The sequence below is a fragment of the Polypterus senegalus genome, chromosome 5, assembly GCF_016835505.1.
Source record: "Polypterus senegalus isolate Bchr_013 chromosome 5, ASM1683550v1, whole genome shotgun sequence".
In the NCBI taxonomy this organism is placed as follows: domain Eukaryota; kingdom Metazoa; phylum Chordata; class Cladistia; order Polypteriformes; family Polypteridae; genus Polypterus; species Polypterus senegalus.
The window spans coordinates 168667775-168687022 of record NC_053158.1 but is presented as its reverse complement, the minus strand read 5'-3'; the positions used below and the strand labels follow the sequence as shown (position 1 = coordinate 168687022).

Here is a 19248-nt window from a genome sequence, read left to right as displayed (position 1 = left end):
TCTTTTTATTTTATTCCTTCATTCCTATTACTCTAGATCATAGTTTCTTAAACTATGGGTCACTGGTTGCTGCCTTTTGGGTTTTTTTTTTGTTCTTTATTTCGCCTTATACAATTTCTTGTATTAGGAATTTGTTAGTTTTCGCATTCCCCTTGGGGTCAGAGTGCAGGGTCAGCCATTGTACAGCACCCCTGGAGCAATTGAAGGTTAAGGGTCTTGCTCAAGGGCCCAGCAGAGTAGGATTTCTTTTGGCAGTGATGGTGATTCGAACCAGCAACCTTCAGGATACCAGCGCAGATCCTTAGCTTCAGAGCCACCACTCTGCTCAATTGCACAGTTACACAGCGTCATGGCTCTCTATTGTATTTAATAGGAAAGGGTCAAATATAGTTGGCAAAGTGTATCACGATGGCTAGCTGTGGGCACTTTAAGCATACATACAGCGTGTGAATATAAAATTCTCAAATACAATTCAGGATCTGGTCCAGGGAAACACTACTAATGCAATTCAGGGTCCTGGGGAGCTGAAACCTGCCCTGGGTACAAGGCAAGAACCAATCCAACATAGGGCCTACTCATCCACACATCTAATCTCATCACAGACCACGTTTTAAAGTCTCCACTTCACCTAACAATAAGTTTTTGTGATATGAGGGGAAAATTAGGGAAAACATACACAGTTACTGGGAGAAAGTGCAAATTTTACACAAACAGCTGTGAGATTAAGGTCCAGAACAGTAACCAATGCTCTATTGTGCTATGATGTGATCATTATGCAAAACAATACCATCGAGTTAATGCCTAATAGTACAAACATTTATGTCAATAATGGCAATGATATTAACGATCACCAATTTAAAAATATCATAACTAAAAATACCTAAAGTGAAGAGACACAGTATTAAAGATAAAAGTTAATGATACATACAACATGTAAAGGTCTATACTATAAAAAAGAGCATATTACTGAGTCCATCTATCTTAACTGAAATATTGGTAGTGAAATTATTAAGTATCTAATCCAGACAATTTTGAAAACAATGAAATAACATCAGCCTAAAGGGCATTAAAAAAAGAATTACCTAGATTCACTCTACCTTCAAAGTTAAGGAATATAGATAGATAGATAGATAGATAGATAGATAGATAGATAGATAGATAGATAGATAGATAGATAGATAGATAGATAGATAGATAGATAGACATATTTTAAGACAAATTTATACATAAATGTGGTTATTTCCAAAGGGTTCACATTCTTTTTGTCGCCACTACATTTAAACTTACTTGTAAATAACTCTTTACATTATTCAGTATAAATATATATCTTATTTTACATTGTCTTCATTAGTTTGTCTTCATGTGTAAATCAACTTTTAGATAGATAGATAGATAGATAGATAGATAGTTAGATAGATAGACAGATAGATAGATAGATAGATAGATAGATAGATAGATAGATAGATAGATAGATAGATAGATAGATAGATAGATAGATAGATATTTACATTTATTACTAAAGTAAAATGTGTTAAACATTTTCTTTACGGCATACAAATTACATTTATTTCCTGAAACCACTTTTCTCTACACTGTCAGGAATGAGAGACAATGACAGTAGACAAGGACCAGCCCTAGATGTTATGGTGCCAGTCCATCACAAGATATAGTCTCAGCCATTTACATACTCACACACTCATTCACATTTAGAATGATGTTAGAAATAATATTAAACATGGGCAGAGTATGTAAACTTCACCCTGTGAGAGACTGCATTGTGTCATTCTCCAGCTATTTTTAATACCACTAAATCTTAGCAATGAAAAAGATAAGAATTTCTTTATAATGATGGTGTATTGACACAAGAAAACAAATTAAAAGTGACAATCTTCTGTTTTGGGCAGTTTGTCAAGAAAACAAATATTCATTAAAAAGCACTAATGCAATAAAAAATCTTGTTCAAAATGAAGTCTATCAGCTTTCAGCAAAGCAGAGTATTATTTTATGGGGTTTGTACCTGACTGCAACTGCCCCCTTTTTTTGCTAATACTGAAGTAATGGAGTTTTGCAATGTGTAAAGGGATTATTTCAATCCAATCAGGAGCTGCAGAGATCAGTGTATGTCAGGCAAACACTCACTAATCCCCTTTCTTAGAGCTTACAGCTGCCCAAGGTGCTCAATAAAATCAAAATGAAATAAAGCAGTACAAGAAGGAATGAAGTAACAAGCTGTTGTAATGTGCTGAAATACCTGGGTGTTATATATCTCTTGCCAAGGGAAGGGTAAGACCCAGTGTGTAATGTTCCCCTTGACATTATCAAATCTTTTGGAAAAATCTCACTAATCCAACAAAGGGCACAATAACATGTGGCAAAAATAAAACATCTGAGACAGGAAATATCAAAATGATACAAGATAGCACAGATAAGATGACTTGCTGTTTTAATAAAATTCTAGAACTGTTGCCTTTTAAACAATTAGTATCAGAATTTTTAGGACTGCCTATGAAAACTGACATTTAATGCAGAAAAACCCTCTTGTGTCTCTACAAGAGTTATGCATTTCTCATTTTGGAGTAAGTACTTTATTCTTTGCACCACAGCAAGTTATTATTTTACAATTATATAAATCACACAGTTTCTACTATAAATATTTCATTTTAACTACTTTTAGGATAGACTGACCTTAGAAGAAGATTATAAAAAAATGTTCAGGCTACTTTTACTCTAACAGAAATGATCTGTTATGACATTTAGAGCAACAGATCCTGAAAGCTGCATTGGAATGTTAATGTAAACACGAAATACAGTCAAAAAGATATACACATGCCTGCTGCGTTCCACTGTCCTAGATACACTGAGTCACAGGGTTTGTTTTCAAAGTGACTAGTCTTACGGAAACAATGTGTCAACAGGCAACTCCTTCGCTTTTTAAATGAACAGGCAATTTCATTAATTACTTTATTTTAAATGCCTAATTTACATAAAGCCAAAATAATGCTACATAGCTAACAGCTTCCTTCACTATTTTCCTGGTTGCTACGATATAGATGGTTGCTTTCCCTGGTAAATTAGCTGCATAAAGAAGTAACAATGAGTAGGCACAGATAAACCTATAATGGGATTAATGCAGCTGACAGAAGAATAGCCTATATGCATGCGTGCGTGTTAGAGCATGTCTAGGTTTGAAGCTGCTATCGAAGACTTATATCACTTCACAAGAATTCAGTGTCCTTGGTCTTTGACAGGCATTTAATAAAATAAAACAAAAAGAAAACCACTGTATCTTCCAAATCCCGATAAACTAAAAAAAAGCTGGAAATGTTAATGCATTATGTATATGAATACAATAATAAATCAGTGACAAAGAACACATAATAATACAAAACAAGTCTAAACATTATACTGTACATTTTCTACATTTGGAGTATAGGCAAATTAGGTGACTCGCTCAAAGTCATACAAGTGAGTCACATGGACATATGTTCAGTGTTTTAGTCACTGCATTGCCCTGCTCTGCCTAAAAACCTTTCCTCACTGCTTTGTAGAAAGCATCTTTTTCAAATTATCTGCCATAGTAAAGTAGACAGCATGGGGGCTCATGATTTACCGCTTCTACTTCACTACCTAAGTGTCAGTTACCACCCTAGGCCGAGTCTCTGTCCACCTGTGTCTACTTTGGATATCTGAGGGAACTCAAATACTTTTCACATAGCACAGACATGCAAATGCAACTGACTAGTGACTCCAGTATGAAGGAGTTGAAGTATCCTGTGATGGAATGGCATTCCAAACACACTAAATTCCTACCTAGAATTGATGGTTTTCGAATGGGCTTTGAAAAGTGAATGAATGTACATATACTGTATATATACACATATTTACATACATACATACACAACTATAAATTAGCAGTCTGTAAGTGCCTGTAAGTGTCTGCTCACCGGCACCCTATACTGGGACATTTCTTGCCTTGTACTTAATTCTTTCATTAAGGGTGTTGGTCTCAGTGATACTGTATTAAAATAAGTGAGTTCTGAAAATAAATGAATGAATGACTATGGTATTATCTTGAAAAGGCAAGTATAATTTAGTTTTGTTTCTAATGCATAAACTAATTTATTAACTGTAGAAACCTAGTGAAGTGAATTGCACAGGTGTTATTCAATACATAAATCTGACCAGAAACGGCAGAGTGAAATTATACAAATCAATTCTCTTTCCAATTGTTTTAGGCTAAATGATCATTCTGATTCTGGTCACTTTATATCTGATGCAAGATGGGACTAGTTTGTACTTTAACTTTTGGTGAACAACTTACATATTAATGGTTCATAGCTTTCTTAAAATCAAAACTCACCATTAAGCATCACCATTTTGCCTTAAAATGATCATGATATAAACTAAAAAAACATTCTTGGTTGGGGTGAACATGTTTGGAGTTTGCATTGTCTCCCTGTGTTCATATGGAATTCTACAAGGAACTCTGTGCTAAATCCAGAATCCAAAGGCATGCAGTTAGGCAAAATAATGACTCTAAATTGTCTCAGATGTAGAGAGCAGTGTGGTGGACACATGGCTATGCATTTACCTTTACTTTTATTCACTTACCAGCTTATAAAAGAGGTCAACATAATCAAGTAAGCATCAGTCTGGGGTTGTTTTGGAACACTGCTCTATAATGCTAATGCTCTGTAATACTCAATGCTATGTTCTATAACAGATGGTGCAAAATTGCTAAATTACTAACAGGATATGTGTGGCTTCCTGGGATCTTGTGATATAAACAGCAGGCTCAGAAAATAGGCACATGAATGAATGAATCCTCTCTTTATATTGTACTACACCTTTTTACCTAAAAAACCAATAAAGCTTTTTGCAATATATTAATTATAAATACCCAATAATACTACTTCTTATAAATTGCTAATTTGCTTGCTTTGAACAAAAATCTTCTGTCTTCTGCCAAACCTGGAACCTCCTCTAATTATGGGAAAGTTGCCTAAAAATTTCAAATGTGACATACACTGTTGCTTTTCTATTCATACTTGTTAGATAAGTTGCTTAGTCTCAGGTTTAACGGAATATATCTCTAAGTATGAACTGTATGGTATAAAAAAATTAAAGCCAGCACTACACAAATGAGAAACACACTATAATGCTACTAATATCAAGAAATTAAGTTTTCTTTTTAGAGTTGGAAAATATAATATTGTTACTTAGAATTTACACAATAAAAATAACTGAAATGAAGTTCAAACATTAACATTTCCCAAAGATAGTATATAATTAATAATTAAATAGTGTATACCATTGCATCAAATAAGATACTTGGGAAGCAATTAGTTAAATAAGGAATAAATACATGGAATATTATATGACATTGCACATATGGTATAATAATATAGTGTTTATATAGAATGTATAAGCCAATGCAAGCCATTACAGATTGTCATGGAACACCTAGTGATAACAGAAAAGAACTTATTTACCAGAATCATGTGCCCAGTGGAGATATCCATGTTTGATTGGACAGGTTCCTCACACCAAGAGGAGGTGCTGCTGCGAGTGGATGGGCTTGGCATAGGCCCATCACTAAACTGAGATGAAACGCTATTAATGCGTGAAGTGTGCAAAGGTTCTGGACGATCAGATGTTTTGACAGCCATACGCTGCCGGCACAGCTCCTAAAAGGCAACAAAAGAGATAACTTTGAGCTAATCATCATACATTTCCTATCCAAGACAAATATATAGTCTGCATTTGTTTGACAGGGTTGAAAATAAATGCTCAATTACATTTTAATGCCAATGCACTAATAATTAAAATATTAGGACATTAAACTATTTTTGAATTTCTTATATATAGTAAATTTAACAAAATTAAGCTGTAGAAACCAATTTTAAAATGTAATGAAAACATTACTAATGAAAGCTGATAATCATACCATATTCAAACTAATCAAGAGCACTGAACACGAATACTTTTAAAGTGCACTCAAATTAAACATACATAAAAGATCTCGGCACATCTAAAATAAAGAACCCAACAACTGTGCACAAATCATTAATTTCAACATGCAGCTACACTTCATTTCTGACAGAATTTTTCATATGATCATACAGCAATGCATAACATAACAATTTCAACAAAATCATGCAAGCCATTAAAATATGCTAAAAATATGATAAATAAACTGTATGTGTGTGTATACAGTACAGTAAAGAGAACAGAACAAATGAAACCAAGGGCATAACATTGTAGGGATGGGCAGGTTAGAATCAGTAAGCTTATCAAGGGCACAAACAAATTGAAGGGAAAAAATATTTTTGAAAGTAATGAAAAAGAAGCATGTCTTCAGTTTAGTTGAATTATATTACAAAAAAAACTCCTTAAGAACTGATATACAGAGGAATAATTGTTCCCTTAAAATGGGAGAAGCAAAGGTTTAAAGGAATTGCAAGTTTAGCTTCAGACAATTTCAGCTCTTTCACTGGTAGTTTTGTTTTGTGCAGGAGGCCTCTTGGAGTACAAAGGAGACAGATTTCTATGCACCATTAAAACGACCAAGGCATTGAGGGTACCTCGAACTTCAGGGTCATTTGATGCTGCCTATAATTAATAGTGAACAGAAAAAATAAATTCAATCTATAAAACCTCTACTATAATATTGCAGTTTTCTTTCAGACCCTTTCTGCAGGCATGTCTTCACTCATGCTTCATTTAAGTCCTTAGTAAATTTTATAAAATAATGCTTTTAAAATAGTTTTCCATAACGTAATTCAAAATTTAAAATCTGACTTTTTACACTTATGAAACTAGGGAAGGTCAAAGCATAAACTATGAAGCTTCTGTCAATCAAGAATCAAGAGCAAACCTCAAAAGACACCAAAATTTAAAAAATGGATTAAGTAAATTACAAAAATTGACTATGAACAGTCTTCTATAATTAATTAAAAGTGTTAAATTGAATCAAAACATGTATTAGCATTCCTGATGGCGATGTAATTTAAAAAGTGACTTTATAAAACAGATGGATGAATTGGTGCAAAATATTCATTAGTGTTGTCAAAGTAATTATAAAAGCAATGGTGGCAAACTAATGTAAAAAACACCTCATGGTAAATGCCAGGCTATTTCTTTAAATATTAGGTGTCTTTAGATTATTCTGCATTTTAAAACATCCTGTTGGTCTGTTATTTCTACATTTTTTTATGTTGTAAAATGTTTTACACCAACTGTGCATTTACACTTTCATCCATGTTCTTGTTTTATCCTTTATTTAAATGTTGTGTGTGTATATATATATATATATATATACATATATATACATATATATACTATATATATATATATATGTGTGTGTGTGTCTCTGTGCAAATCCTAAAATCCTAATCCATTTAAATACTTAAGTGACTGAGTTTCCCAAACATGGTGGGAAAGGTAATGATTTGTGGGGGCACAGCAGGAGGGGAGATGAAAAATGTAGCAGTATAATTTTAGTTACATTTCATTAAATGTACCTGGACCAAGTACTTAGTTCACGTTTTCATAAAACTAAATGCAGGTCTACAATATTTACAAATATATTACTTCTGTCCTAACACACAAATAATGTTTAGAAACAAGTCATATTAATTGTGCACAGGTGAACATAGGATTGATGGGGTGCTGTTAATCCATATGCTGCCTCTTATCGGGATAGGCCCTATCCCTCTGGTAATCCCAAATTAGATATAAAGGAAGACAAGCACAATGATGAAGATGAAAATATTATTAATTGTAGGCTATGGAGGCTTTCCATATGATACCATTTACTATTTTGTAAAAGTGGTCAGATCATTTAAGCACTTTTGAATTCTTTTTAGAGTTATTAAGAAGGTTGGGAGCATGCGCTGATTATAGTGCGTTGCCGCACCCACCACATGACGAACCACCCGGATTGAGATCCAAGTGCAGCTGTGCAATGGATGACCCCTCAGCAACACACTGAAGAGTGTGAGTTATTTTACAGTGGCTGGAGTGCCAATCCTGCCACCAAACCCAAGGTTTTCCCTGCAAATTGGAGGACCTGCTTGCAGGGCTGGATGCAGATTAATATCATACCCAGGACAGAGCGATTGCAAGAAGCTGTCTATTAAATCTGAAAGAGAAGAAAACTGCTCAGTCGTGGTCCTAATAAGCAAAATTTTTCAAAGCAAATATAGGATAGAGTAGGTGTAGTCTCTTTACTCTGATTCTCCCAATTTGCTGTGAAAAATCTAAAAAATTTAATGTAGAAAATAGTAAGCAATTTTACACTCTTTTAAAGTTTAAAACAATGATGGATTAGTAACCAGCAATTACGTTTTAAGATTAAAAATCAAGATATCTAAATTGCTTTCATTATTTATGTCTGACTAAAAAATAACAAAAATTGTTAATCATTTACTTTTCAGGTACACTTGGACTTGGAAAACTAAGAACTAGGTGTCTAGGTTACCAAAACAATAAAAAATATATCACAGAAATGCTGAAGAAACAAGGATTGTATAAATAATTACTTTCTATGCACTGATCATAATACTACGCATTTACAAATTATGAAGATGTGTTGCCTAAAATGAATCTCTTGGCCTAAACAATCAGGTATTACACCTACAAATTTTATTTACTATCCAAATGGAACTCATTTTCAGCTCCTAGTCTGATCTGTGTAAAATGTACATACCCCCTTTCTACCCCATTTGCACATGGGTTTTCTTTATGTATTCTAACTTTCTCTCACATCCTGCAAGTATTAATGATACGTCAATTAGTCCCTGTAAATGGTACCAGTATTAGCTAGCTGAGTGTGGGAGTTCATGTGGACATCAGCATTCCAAGCAATGAACTGCTAGGTGTCACATCCAGAGCTGCTTGTTGTTGGGATTGGATTCAGATTCCAACAAAGCAGGAGAGAAAATGGATGCATGGATAGACTTTTCAAAAGACAGAAAAGCAATAGGAATATTTTGCTATCTTGTTTCTGCAGTAAATTAAAAATTATTATATTTGCATTCTACCTCTCACCTAGTATTTGTACAATACTTTGAATAAAAAAAAATTTTCTGTACAAATAATACTAAGAATTCACATTTTCTACTAAAGTTTCTAACATGCCTAAAACATACTGTGCAAAGATCATTACAATTTGTTTTTGGTTTATTGATTTTCTTTTTAATTTGCAACCTTTCTGATATACTGTATGCGGTATCTGAAACAAAGTAATATGAACATAAAGCCAGTTAAGTAAATATAATCCACTGCCATTGTTTATAATATTGCATAATAATGTTTTCATAAAACTCTTTCTGATAAAAACAGTTAGTGATCGTATTTATTATATATCAATACTGACAGCTGCACTGCCCAGATAGTACAGAGCAATAGGTCAAACCGTCCTTTGTTTTCTAAACATATATACAGTGTATAAAGCTGGAAATTAAAAAATCTAAAGGAAATAGATAATGTTAAGATTATTAACAAAAAAGCTAGAGTAGTGAACAATATCCAAAGATTAATGAAAACGAATGTATGGTAAAGCAATTACTACTCAGCCATTGATTCACTCTGTGCTCCTGAGCCAAGTCAGTTACAAGCAATATTTATCTTTGAATTAAAAGAAATTTAAAATGGTGTTGTTCCATAATAACCCATTTGAGAAGAAGAGATTACCATGTATTACACAGTTTATAAATGGCAAGTCAACATTGAGCAGAACATCTCACACTAAATTTATAAACTAACTATATATTATCTATAAGGAATAAAGCTTCCATGGATAATGGCACAAATGAGCTTTATTTATAAGGACTTTTATTCAAATTGAAATTCTAAATTTAAAATAGGTATATACAGCAAGTCTCTTCTTTAATGTCACTGATGTGTAAATTACGCTTTCAATGGTGCACTTAAAAGACTGTAGAGTTCCCTATATTTTAATATACAAGACTTCTAAAGACACTATGTATGAAATAGTTCTTCCTCTGCTGCAGTGCATCTTTGCAACCTTTAGAATAAAAATCTACAATAAGCACTGCCAAGTAACAGATCATCTTCAAAGAATTGAAGCATTTGCTATTTGTACGTTTTACTTTTAAATTAATTTGCACACTTCTAATATATATATATATATATATATATATATATATATATATATATATATATATATATATATACATAAACACACAAATATGCTTTCTCTGAAAACAGTATATGAATAGTAAATTAACAAAATACAGTGCACAGATAATTGTCAGGACACTTCATCACCCTGTTTCTTCCTGAACATCTTGTTCAATTATCAGATAATTTAATAGTGTGTTATCAACTAAAACTAAGAAAGAACTGTTATTCAGGACACTGAAGAAAATAGCTTCGCAGACAACACAAATTCAGTGTATGTATCAAGATAAAAATGTACACCCATTTCAAAATAGGAAGGCACATTTTATTAACAATGAAAACAGTTTTCTGAATTTGATTATCTTCATGCAATTTACTTAAAAAAAGACAGCAGAGATAACACAGAAGATAAAATTCTACCTTTGGATGTTCCTGGAAATACAGTACTTACACATGTAAGCAAATATAAAATAATGGAAAAACAGATAGAGAAAAAATGTATTAGATGAAGTGTGAGAAATTTCCTATTCACTGCTTGTATGTTTAGCTATTATTAGTGAGGATTTCGCTTATTTCTCAACAAATATTTTCTTCTGTGCACAATATAACAACTGGCATCTGTCTTTACTCACTTCTGCAAAAGTTTGCTCAAATTGAAACACACAATCATGTTGAAATGAGGCCATTTCTGCATCTAATAAGCAATATTTATTTTTTATGCTAATGTCCCAAAGGTGCTTAGCTGATAATCATGGTCAGCCATATTGTCTCGTTTATGAAAGAGTTATCTTCTCATCTTCTTATGCTCTTTGTTGTGTTCATTTGCTTACAAAATAAATTCTCTCGGATATTTTGACTTCTGAAAGACTTTTTGATTTAATCTAGTTTTTTACCTAGATAAAATGTTTATATATTTTGAAATGGATAGTAGCCAAAAATGTACATCTGCTGAAAGAGATAGTATTTGTGAGCGATACTGCAATGTAGCTTCTGACTTCAGTAACCCCATAACCCTGAAGTTAAAACAATATAGCAAATAAAACATTATGCCTCCAAATATTTGTAATAAAAAAGCGTTTACCTGCATAAATTTAAATTCACAAGTATTACTCAAACAAAACGAAAACACCACTGTGTCACAGTCAAAAGATAAAATTACTACTCAAAATAAATGAATCACAGATCCCCAAAGTAGTGAGTATATCCATATATATTCACATATACGAAAAACGCAGACACAGACACACCAGCATAATTTTAATATATGTATGTACATACATATACACATATTGTATATTAGAAATGTGACAATAAGAGATGCCTACATATGTCGGTCAAGAATGTTTACATTCTGTTTTTGTTTGTACAGCAACATGTGATATGCACAAACAAAAATATAAGGAAAAAATTGTTGGAAACTCATTCAGTGATGAAAAATTGAAACAATTCTTCAGATGCTAAAACAAAGCCATGAAGAAACAAACAGCTGAAATATTATATTTTTTGAAATGTTACATTTCATTCAAATATTTTTTACATAGACACAGAATTAAATAGACAAATGTTTAATATTATCCAAACATTTCTTTTCACATGTTCACATGTTCAATTTGTTTTTGTTTCCATTAGAGGGTTGGGACAAAGTCTTATCTCATTCCCAAAGGGTACCTATATAAAATAGTTTATCTGAATACATATATATATATATATATATATATATATATATATATATATATATATATAGTATAAATATATATACATACAGTATATATATACTGTATATATGGAAGTACTATCAGCATCAGCATCACAAGTAAACCAAGTGAATATAAATAGGTTGAAAATGTGTAGCAGGTTGTCTTCTAGGATGATAAATGTATATCCTGACAGAAATCAGTGCAGCACTGACATTCATTCAAGTTCACATAACAAGGGGTTATAAGTCACAGCATGCTATGACTCACTAATACTTCGCACTAAACCAATGAAGCATTTCTAAACAACAGTAAGTGTGGACGCACACTCCACCATTACATTAATAATTGCCAGTTAACAGGGATGATGACAGCTTCGATGTGGACTGGGCGTCTCTGTTTACAGACTGTCTCAAACACATGAATACAAAGCCTTTCTCAGAGGCCTTCTTAAAATAAAAGAACGTGCTGAGGAAACAACATGCTCAGTCTGGCGAATAAAACCAACAAAGAGTTTATGGCTTTTGTAAGAGTGGGTAACTAGGCAGACTGGCACTAGAGTGCTTGAAGGATTTGTTGCAGACACGTGCAGGCATATTGTTTTTAAATTAGCCCTTTGTCTTGAAATGTTGCAGGAGCCAAAAAAGAAGACAAAAAAGGGGCTAAATAGAAGCAGATGAATGCAAAACATCAGTAAATGAAATGGGTGCAAGACTGAGTGAAATACAAAATTGTGTCAAAATTATCTTCCTAAAAGATGTTAGTTTAATAAAGGAATTACAGAGAGGAAAAGTTACATTAATAAAGAAACAAAAAATAAATATACAAGCAGCAGTTACTAAATGTCACCCTAATAATCAGACAATCTATGGCTTACAAGGTGCTCTTACAATGCAAATGATTAGCCACCATCAGATAACGGTATGTCTCAATATAATTTCTCATTTTAAGAATACTTTATATATTTCACTTACGATATTTTAGTGATAAATGGCATACACACATTGTTACTGTGGCTAGATTTAACACTGAATGCAGAGCAATGTTTTGAACAAAATAAATCTTAGATACGAGTAAAACTGGAAAATATATTTTCCAGTTCCATTTTGTGCATACACTTCAAGATCCATTCTTTCAATTATTTAGTGCATATGCAAACATATACGAAATTATAAATATATGTGTATGTGTGTGTTTTTGTGTGCATATATACCCTATGATTCAGCAAAATTTAATCAGCCATTACTGTAGCATAAGAATAATGAAGACCATTTTGTGAAAAGACATATCCATTTACACAGTGAGTGTTTTTCCATCCGCATAAAGAGAACAAATTCTAGATACATTTACATACTATGATATAAGTAATAGAGTTAAGTTTATATATTACACACAAAGCAATACAATATACTGAACACTCATAGTATTCTTGAAAAAATGTAGGCTCTAGAAAAATGTACATATTAAAAGAGGTTTAAAAATGAGTAAAATAAACATCTGTTCTCTTCAAATAATGACAATTTCTAAACCATGTAAAGGGCATTATTACTTCAAAAAGAAAAAATGTCTCCTCCGACACATATCAAAGGACAATAATACAAAAACAAGAGTTCCTGACACTGTATCATCCGTTAAGTCCACTGCATGCTAAAGTTTAGTTCCTATGTAAATAGATTCATGTCTATTCTGCAGTAAAATATTTTTGAATAAATATCATATACTCAATAGGGGTCAACCCATTTATTTCATAAGTAAATTAATACTGAAATATACTGCAGTTTATTAAAAGCTCACTAAAAAAATGTAAACAGAAATAAGACAAAATTGATATAAACAGAAACAAACATTTTATATATACTGTATATATCACACTTGCATAACAGAAATACAGTAGATCTGAATATATTTCCTTATTCACCTTTGCATACGCAGAGAAATGGGGAGTTTATCTTCGAAAATAAAAGCAATAAGAGAACTGAACGTATCAATAAGTCACTGGCATTGCTCCTCCCTAATCTCACTACTCTGTGCTAAATTACTCTTCATATACATTCAAGTTATCAACTTAAATGCTTTCAAATTCAGTGCCTGGCTAAAATATGTCAATTAAAATGATGCACACAACAACTTTCTTTTAATAATTTTACCAAGATAACTTCCTAGCGATAGTAAACTTTTTGTGGAGTAACAAAAGAAATTAAACTGTCCAAACTGTTCAATCCATACATGTTAATGATTGTACATATAGTAGTAGATTTAAATGGGATTTTGTCTGTAAATAAACGACTAGCATTACATAATTTTAAATTCAGTATCAATCAAATTACATACTTAAAATGTTTTTAAAAATGTATAAAAGAATTAAGCAGATACCCTCACCATATGCATGTTCTCCCAACCTTTACAAGATGCAGCCAGAAATCACTCAAGGCCAGAAATAGCATGTATAACATAGTATGTGTATTTTAAGTAAAAATAAAATCATACAATGTATATATATAATTTGTGTGTGTGTGTGTGCGTGAAAATGCCAACAGAAAGTATGCAATCTTATCAATAGAATACAAAACACTGATAGACAAATTTGAAGAGTATGCTAATAAAGAGAGCAGTTTTCCTTTTTTTCTATGCATTAAATAAACCTGAGCTCATTAAAAAATCAATATCGTCTTAACTACTGCAGCCCCAGGAGGAAAGGCAAAAAGGTCAGACAGTAAAATTTAAATAATTTTCTTGTTAAAAAGGCACGATTTTAATTACGGCTCCTATTAATTAAAATTGTCACCTCGAATATTTTTGTCCCGGTAATTAATACACGAAGCGGCAGAATTTTAAATTGCTTTTAAGCCAGCTCTTAAATGTCCGGCATTCTTTCTCTATAAACAATTCCAACAATTTAAGACACTTCTCAAGCAAAGCGATACTTCGTTTAGGAAACTACTAAAGGTAATATTTTGATCAGCCGTAGGCGTTAAAGAAATGATGCTTTCATACAAAACCCCAAAACCTTTTACACACCTTCAGAGTTACGCGCAAGGTGGTTGCATGTAAGTACAAGTGACCGGTCACTGCGACTGGCCACTCTACATCTGGTAAGCATCGTCCGACTTGCGGGCTCAGAAAAAAATCCCCTGCTTTCGCTAATGTGCTCAGAGGTTTATTCACATGCCTATCACCCCTGATTAAATCCCCGAGGCGTAGCTTTTAAGTCGGTGCCAATGCTGCTGGTGTAGCTCGAAGGCTAAAAACGGCATCGGACAAGACAAGCAAATTCACATATTCGGTGTATTCAAAATACATGACACGGCTCCTTCAGGACAACGCACACATCCACAACGATAGCACTTTACTTTCCTAAAAAATCGAGAAATCAATCAGGATCCAAAATGAAAACGAAAGTGTGCTGACGTCGCAAACCGTAGTGCAATGATGTAACGTTAAAAAATACCAAATGCCTGTTGAGCGCACGTGACTCGCTCGCATTTTGCAAATATTTCGACTATTGGATAGGCGGAAGCGAAAGCATTAGGCAGCACTTCTACGAGCGGAGAGCTCCGACTGTAAAACCTTGCAAAAGTACGGTCCAGAAGTCATGCGACTACCAAGTGTTCGGCGCCTCGTCACTGGAAAGGGAATTTAAAAAGAGTAGCAGTCCCGAATCTGTCGTCACGGTGTCCATACACCACATTCACGCTGAATGTGTGATGAACAAAGGTGCTGGAGCAAGCACACAAAACAAGTGTCTGTCACGTCTGCTTTTTTATCCTAATACATGCATTTACTTAAAATAAAGCAAATGCGTCTATTTGTATATACTGCATGCGTGTTATTTACATAAGTACATTAACTCCATGAACAATATAATTACAGTTTGCTGTTTTATACATAGTGAATAACTTCAGTATAAAAATGGAAATCACAATGGCTTTAACACTTTTTATGTGAGGCTTTTAAATATAAACATTAAATAACCTTAACATAAACCAAAGAGTGTACTGTACAAAACATAAAAACACACACACGTTTAACTCCAGATTTCTACTGTGGCTTTTCCATAGTGTTTTAATTTCTTCCAGAAGACCTTTTATAGTATGTCCAACACAGTTAAACCATAATCATAATCTATCATGGGATATCAAAAGCTGCAGGCAATATGTGTATTTTCAAGAGGATTAAATGGTGGATGTGTGCAGAACAGAGTTGCCATTCTGCAGGTTGCACTGAAAAAAAGAAAACCTTTCATTGTATTAAAGGGCTATTATCAGGTTTTTATTAAATTTATTACAGTGTATGAAGTTGATTGACACACCTCCATCATCACAAAATGTCTAAAATATGAGGATTATAAGAATTGCCAATGTTTTATCTGCAATATTTGGAAAGTACACATGGCACAGCAATGTTTATGAAATTAACAAATACAATATATTAAGAAAAATACATTTAATAATAAGTAATTTTGTTTTCTTAAAAAAATGAGATCTGAAGTTACACATGCTTAAATGTGTATTTATGCACACTTTAATATGCAACCTTTGTGGTTTGCCTCCACCTAAGGTCAAGCCCTGGCCCTTCCACTCTTGGCATGAAACTTTCATAATTTCCTTTATTCTCCAATTCTATAAATATATGTTCTTATATTGGGCAGACAACTTTATCTAAGACCATTTTTGTTAAAGTAAGGACATGTTGCACTTGTTTACACGTATTCGTTCTACTTGTATTGCAGGAAGGTTAAGTGACTTGCTCATAGTTACAGTACCTACACAGTTGGAGGCAAAGGTTGTGCCATCACCCTTTTGCATTTGAAGTCAGATGCCTTAGCCACTATCGCCAACATTGCCATCTTATAGTACATGAAACCTGATTCACTCTACACCTGGGTTGGGCTTTTTTGAGTATGAATGTTTTTTCCACATGTCTCTGCTAGTTTTAATATTCATCATATATTCATACCAAGGTGCCAAGGCTTGCATTTGTATATTAGTGTGTGTGTGTGTTTATCTAAATTGGCCAAATAAGAGGGAATATAGGTGAGAATCCCTTATGATGTCCCAACCAATGTCTGTTGATACCTTTCACTCAATGACATCCTGCTCTACACTATCCAGTATTTAATAAGCAAGTTCCAAAAATGGATGGATGGACACATACAGAAATACACAGGCACTTATAGAATGAATAATATCATCATATCAAGAGCTGCACATGGCCAAAGGTCCAAAGAAATAATTTATTTGCAAACAGAATATATATCAAAGACGAACATATTTCAAGTAAAGTGAAACATGGTACATGAATGGACCACAATTAAAAAAGAAGAGAGGAATGAGCCCCCAAAAAAACAAGAGTTGAGGTGGTTACACTATATTGCTATTTAAAAGGGACTGAATGATGTGAGTTGTGGAATGGAGAATATACATTTGTAAATAAATATATGTGAGAAATGCAGAAGATTTTTTTCTGTTCTGTATTTTATATAATATATAATAATTTGATGAGCAAAGGCCATGTGGTTTAATATGGTGAATGAATCCTTATTCTCATAACTTGTGCAAAACATTCTTGAGGACTTAGTGATAAAAAGCAAACTTTCTCTATATATTTGATAAATAATTTTCCCGTGAAAATATATATAAACTGTGCATTAGTTCAATAATATATAGCCTTCACATTACAGTTCAATACATTCATGACAACTTATTAATGAACAGTGCTGTAGACAGCAAAAGTCAGTAATATTTTATAAAGTGTACAGATTTTAAGGGGAGGTACAAATGTTGGTTGAAGCCTTGCACTGGGTGACATTAAATTGGTCTACTGTATCACACTTAATAAACAAGTTCTAAAAAGAGGACATATATACAAATAAACATGCGCTTGAAGATTGAATGTGAAATGTCAACACATGTCAAAAGCAGCTCATGTTCAAAGATATCATCTAATAAATACCGTATTCAATTTAACTGAATCATTTTATAAAAATTAGCAGATGAGGTTTCATTATAATCTAAAGCTTTCTTTGCTTAACACAAAAAATTGCAATGAAAATTGTAAGACAACAAACTGAATACTAAAGGGTGTTTGACCTTGATAGTTGGAGAAATGCACGTCTGTGGAATATTGTACATGGATATGCTGTTGCTTTCAGAAACAAAAAAAAAAATGAAAAACTTAAGATGATACAATTCTCTTATGTCCTTCTCAGTCCTGGTTATGCAAAAGATTAACATTAAGTTCAGGACGAGGTACAACTTCAATTTGACGTCAACAGTATAGGCATTGGTTCCAATTACCATGACATATACAGAGCAGTATAAAAAATAGATTAGTGGATAGAAAATACAGCCTTCAGATCATCTATTCACCCAAATGCCTAATGCACATTCACAAAGTACATGATCTTTATCCTATCATGCAATTAAGACAGATCTGGATCGAAGAAGAGCATAAGTAAACGTTCTGACGCTTTTCTCTTAAGCCTGAGATCACTGCTCACCTGGTAGGTTGTTGGCACATCACTGCTGACGTCACCTGTCACTCCTGTCAGCTTCTCTTTCAGGCGGTGATGAGAGCGATGGCGAATGCAATACACCACTGTAGAAGCAAGTAGTACCCCAATAATACAGATAATAGAGATCACTGTGAGGATCAGAAACTTGGTTGAATCTTCGGCCTCTGATCTGAGGGGCAAGAGTTTCAGGTGGCTTTTCTGGAAAAAAAAAATGAACACAAATAAATTATGTGAAAATTCATGCAGTTTTATGATAGAAAATTCCATGTCTATAATGTGTCGACTTTCTCCTTTCCCTATTACTTTTTATTAATTGAGATTTTGAGAAGATTTGCTTGGATAATACATTTAGATAACAAATCAGGCTCTTGATAAGATTCTGCTAGATTCATACAGCAATATTTAGCTTTCAAAAGAAAATAATCCTTTTGCCAACATGCCAGATTTACACGCTATACATCATATTGCTAGAGTCATAGTCCTTCAACTAAAAATAGAAAACCCTTCCCTTAATAGAAACACTGAAAATTATTATTTGTATTAGTTTAGAAAAAGAGACCAAGTAAATGGCAAATTACTAACAAAAATAATTGTACCATTTTACAAGAGCAAAAACAAAAAAAGGTGGTCAAGCAGATCCTGGTCGATCTCATTTTCATACAGTTTCCATGTGCAAAACAGTTGGGCAATATTTCCCCCCTCATTAGGTTCATTATAAAGGCATATTAGTAACAATTAAGAACACAACATGAAAATGAAAAGACTGGGCCCGCAAATTGCAGAAAGACGTATTTGGCCAACAGTCCTGTTCCACAATTACCAGAGAAATTAAATTGAATAGCACGCCCAGCTTCTGTCCCAGTTGCTACAAGATGGGAACAATTAGCAAACTAC

The 19248-nt window shown here is 33.1% G+C and overlaps 1 protein-coding gene across 2 annotated transcripts in view; it reads right to left on the bottom strand.

Annotated features, from left to right (window-relative positions):
* ptprn2 (protein tyrosine phosphatase receptor type N2) overlaps positions 1–19248 on the bottom strand; it is a 1088657-nt gene that overhangs the window by 62445 nt on the left and 1006964 nt on the right. For both annotated transcript variants that reach the window (XM_039753609.1, XM_039753610.1), the window contains exons 13-14: positions 18340–18552; positions 5493–5687 (exon numbers count right to left, since the gene is read on the bottom strand). In XM_039753609.1, the coding sequence (XP_039609543.1) occupies positions 5493–5687; positions 18340–18552 (408 nt within the window). The remainder of the gene's footprint in view (positions 1–5492; positions 5688–18339; positions 18553–19248) is intronic.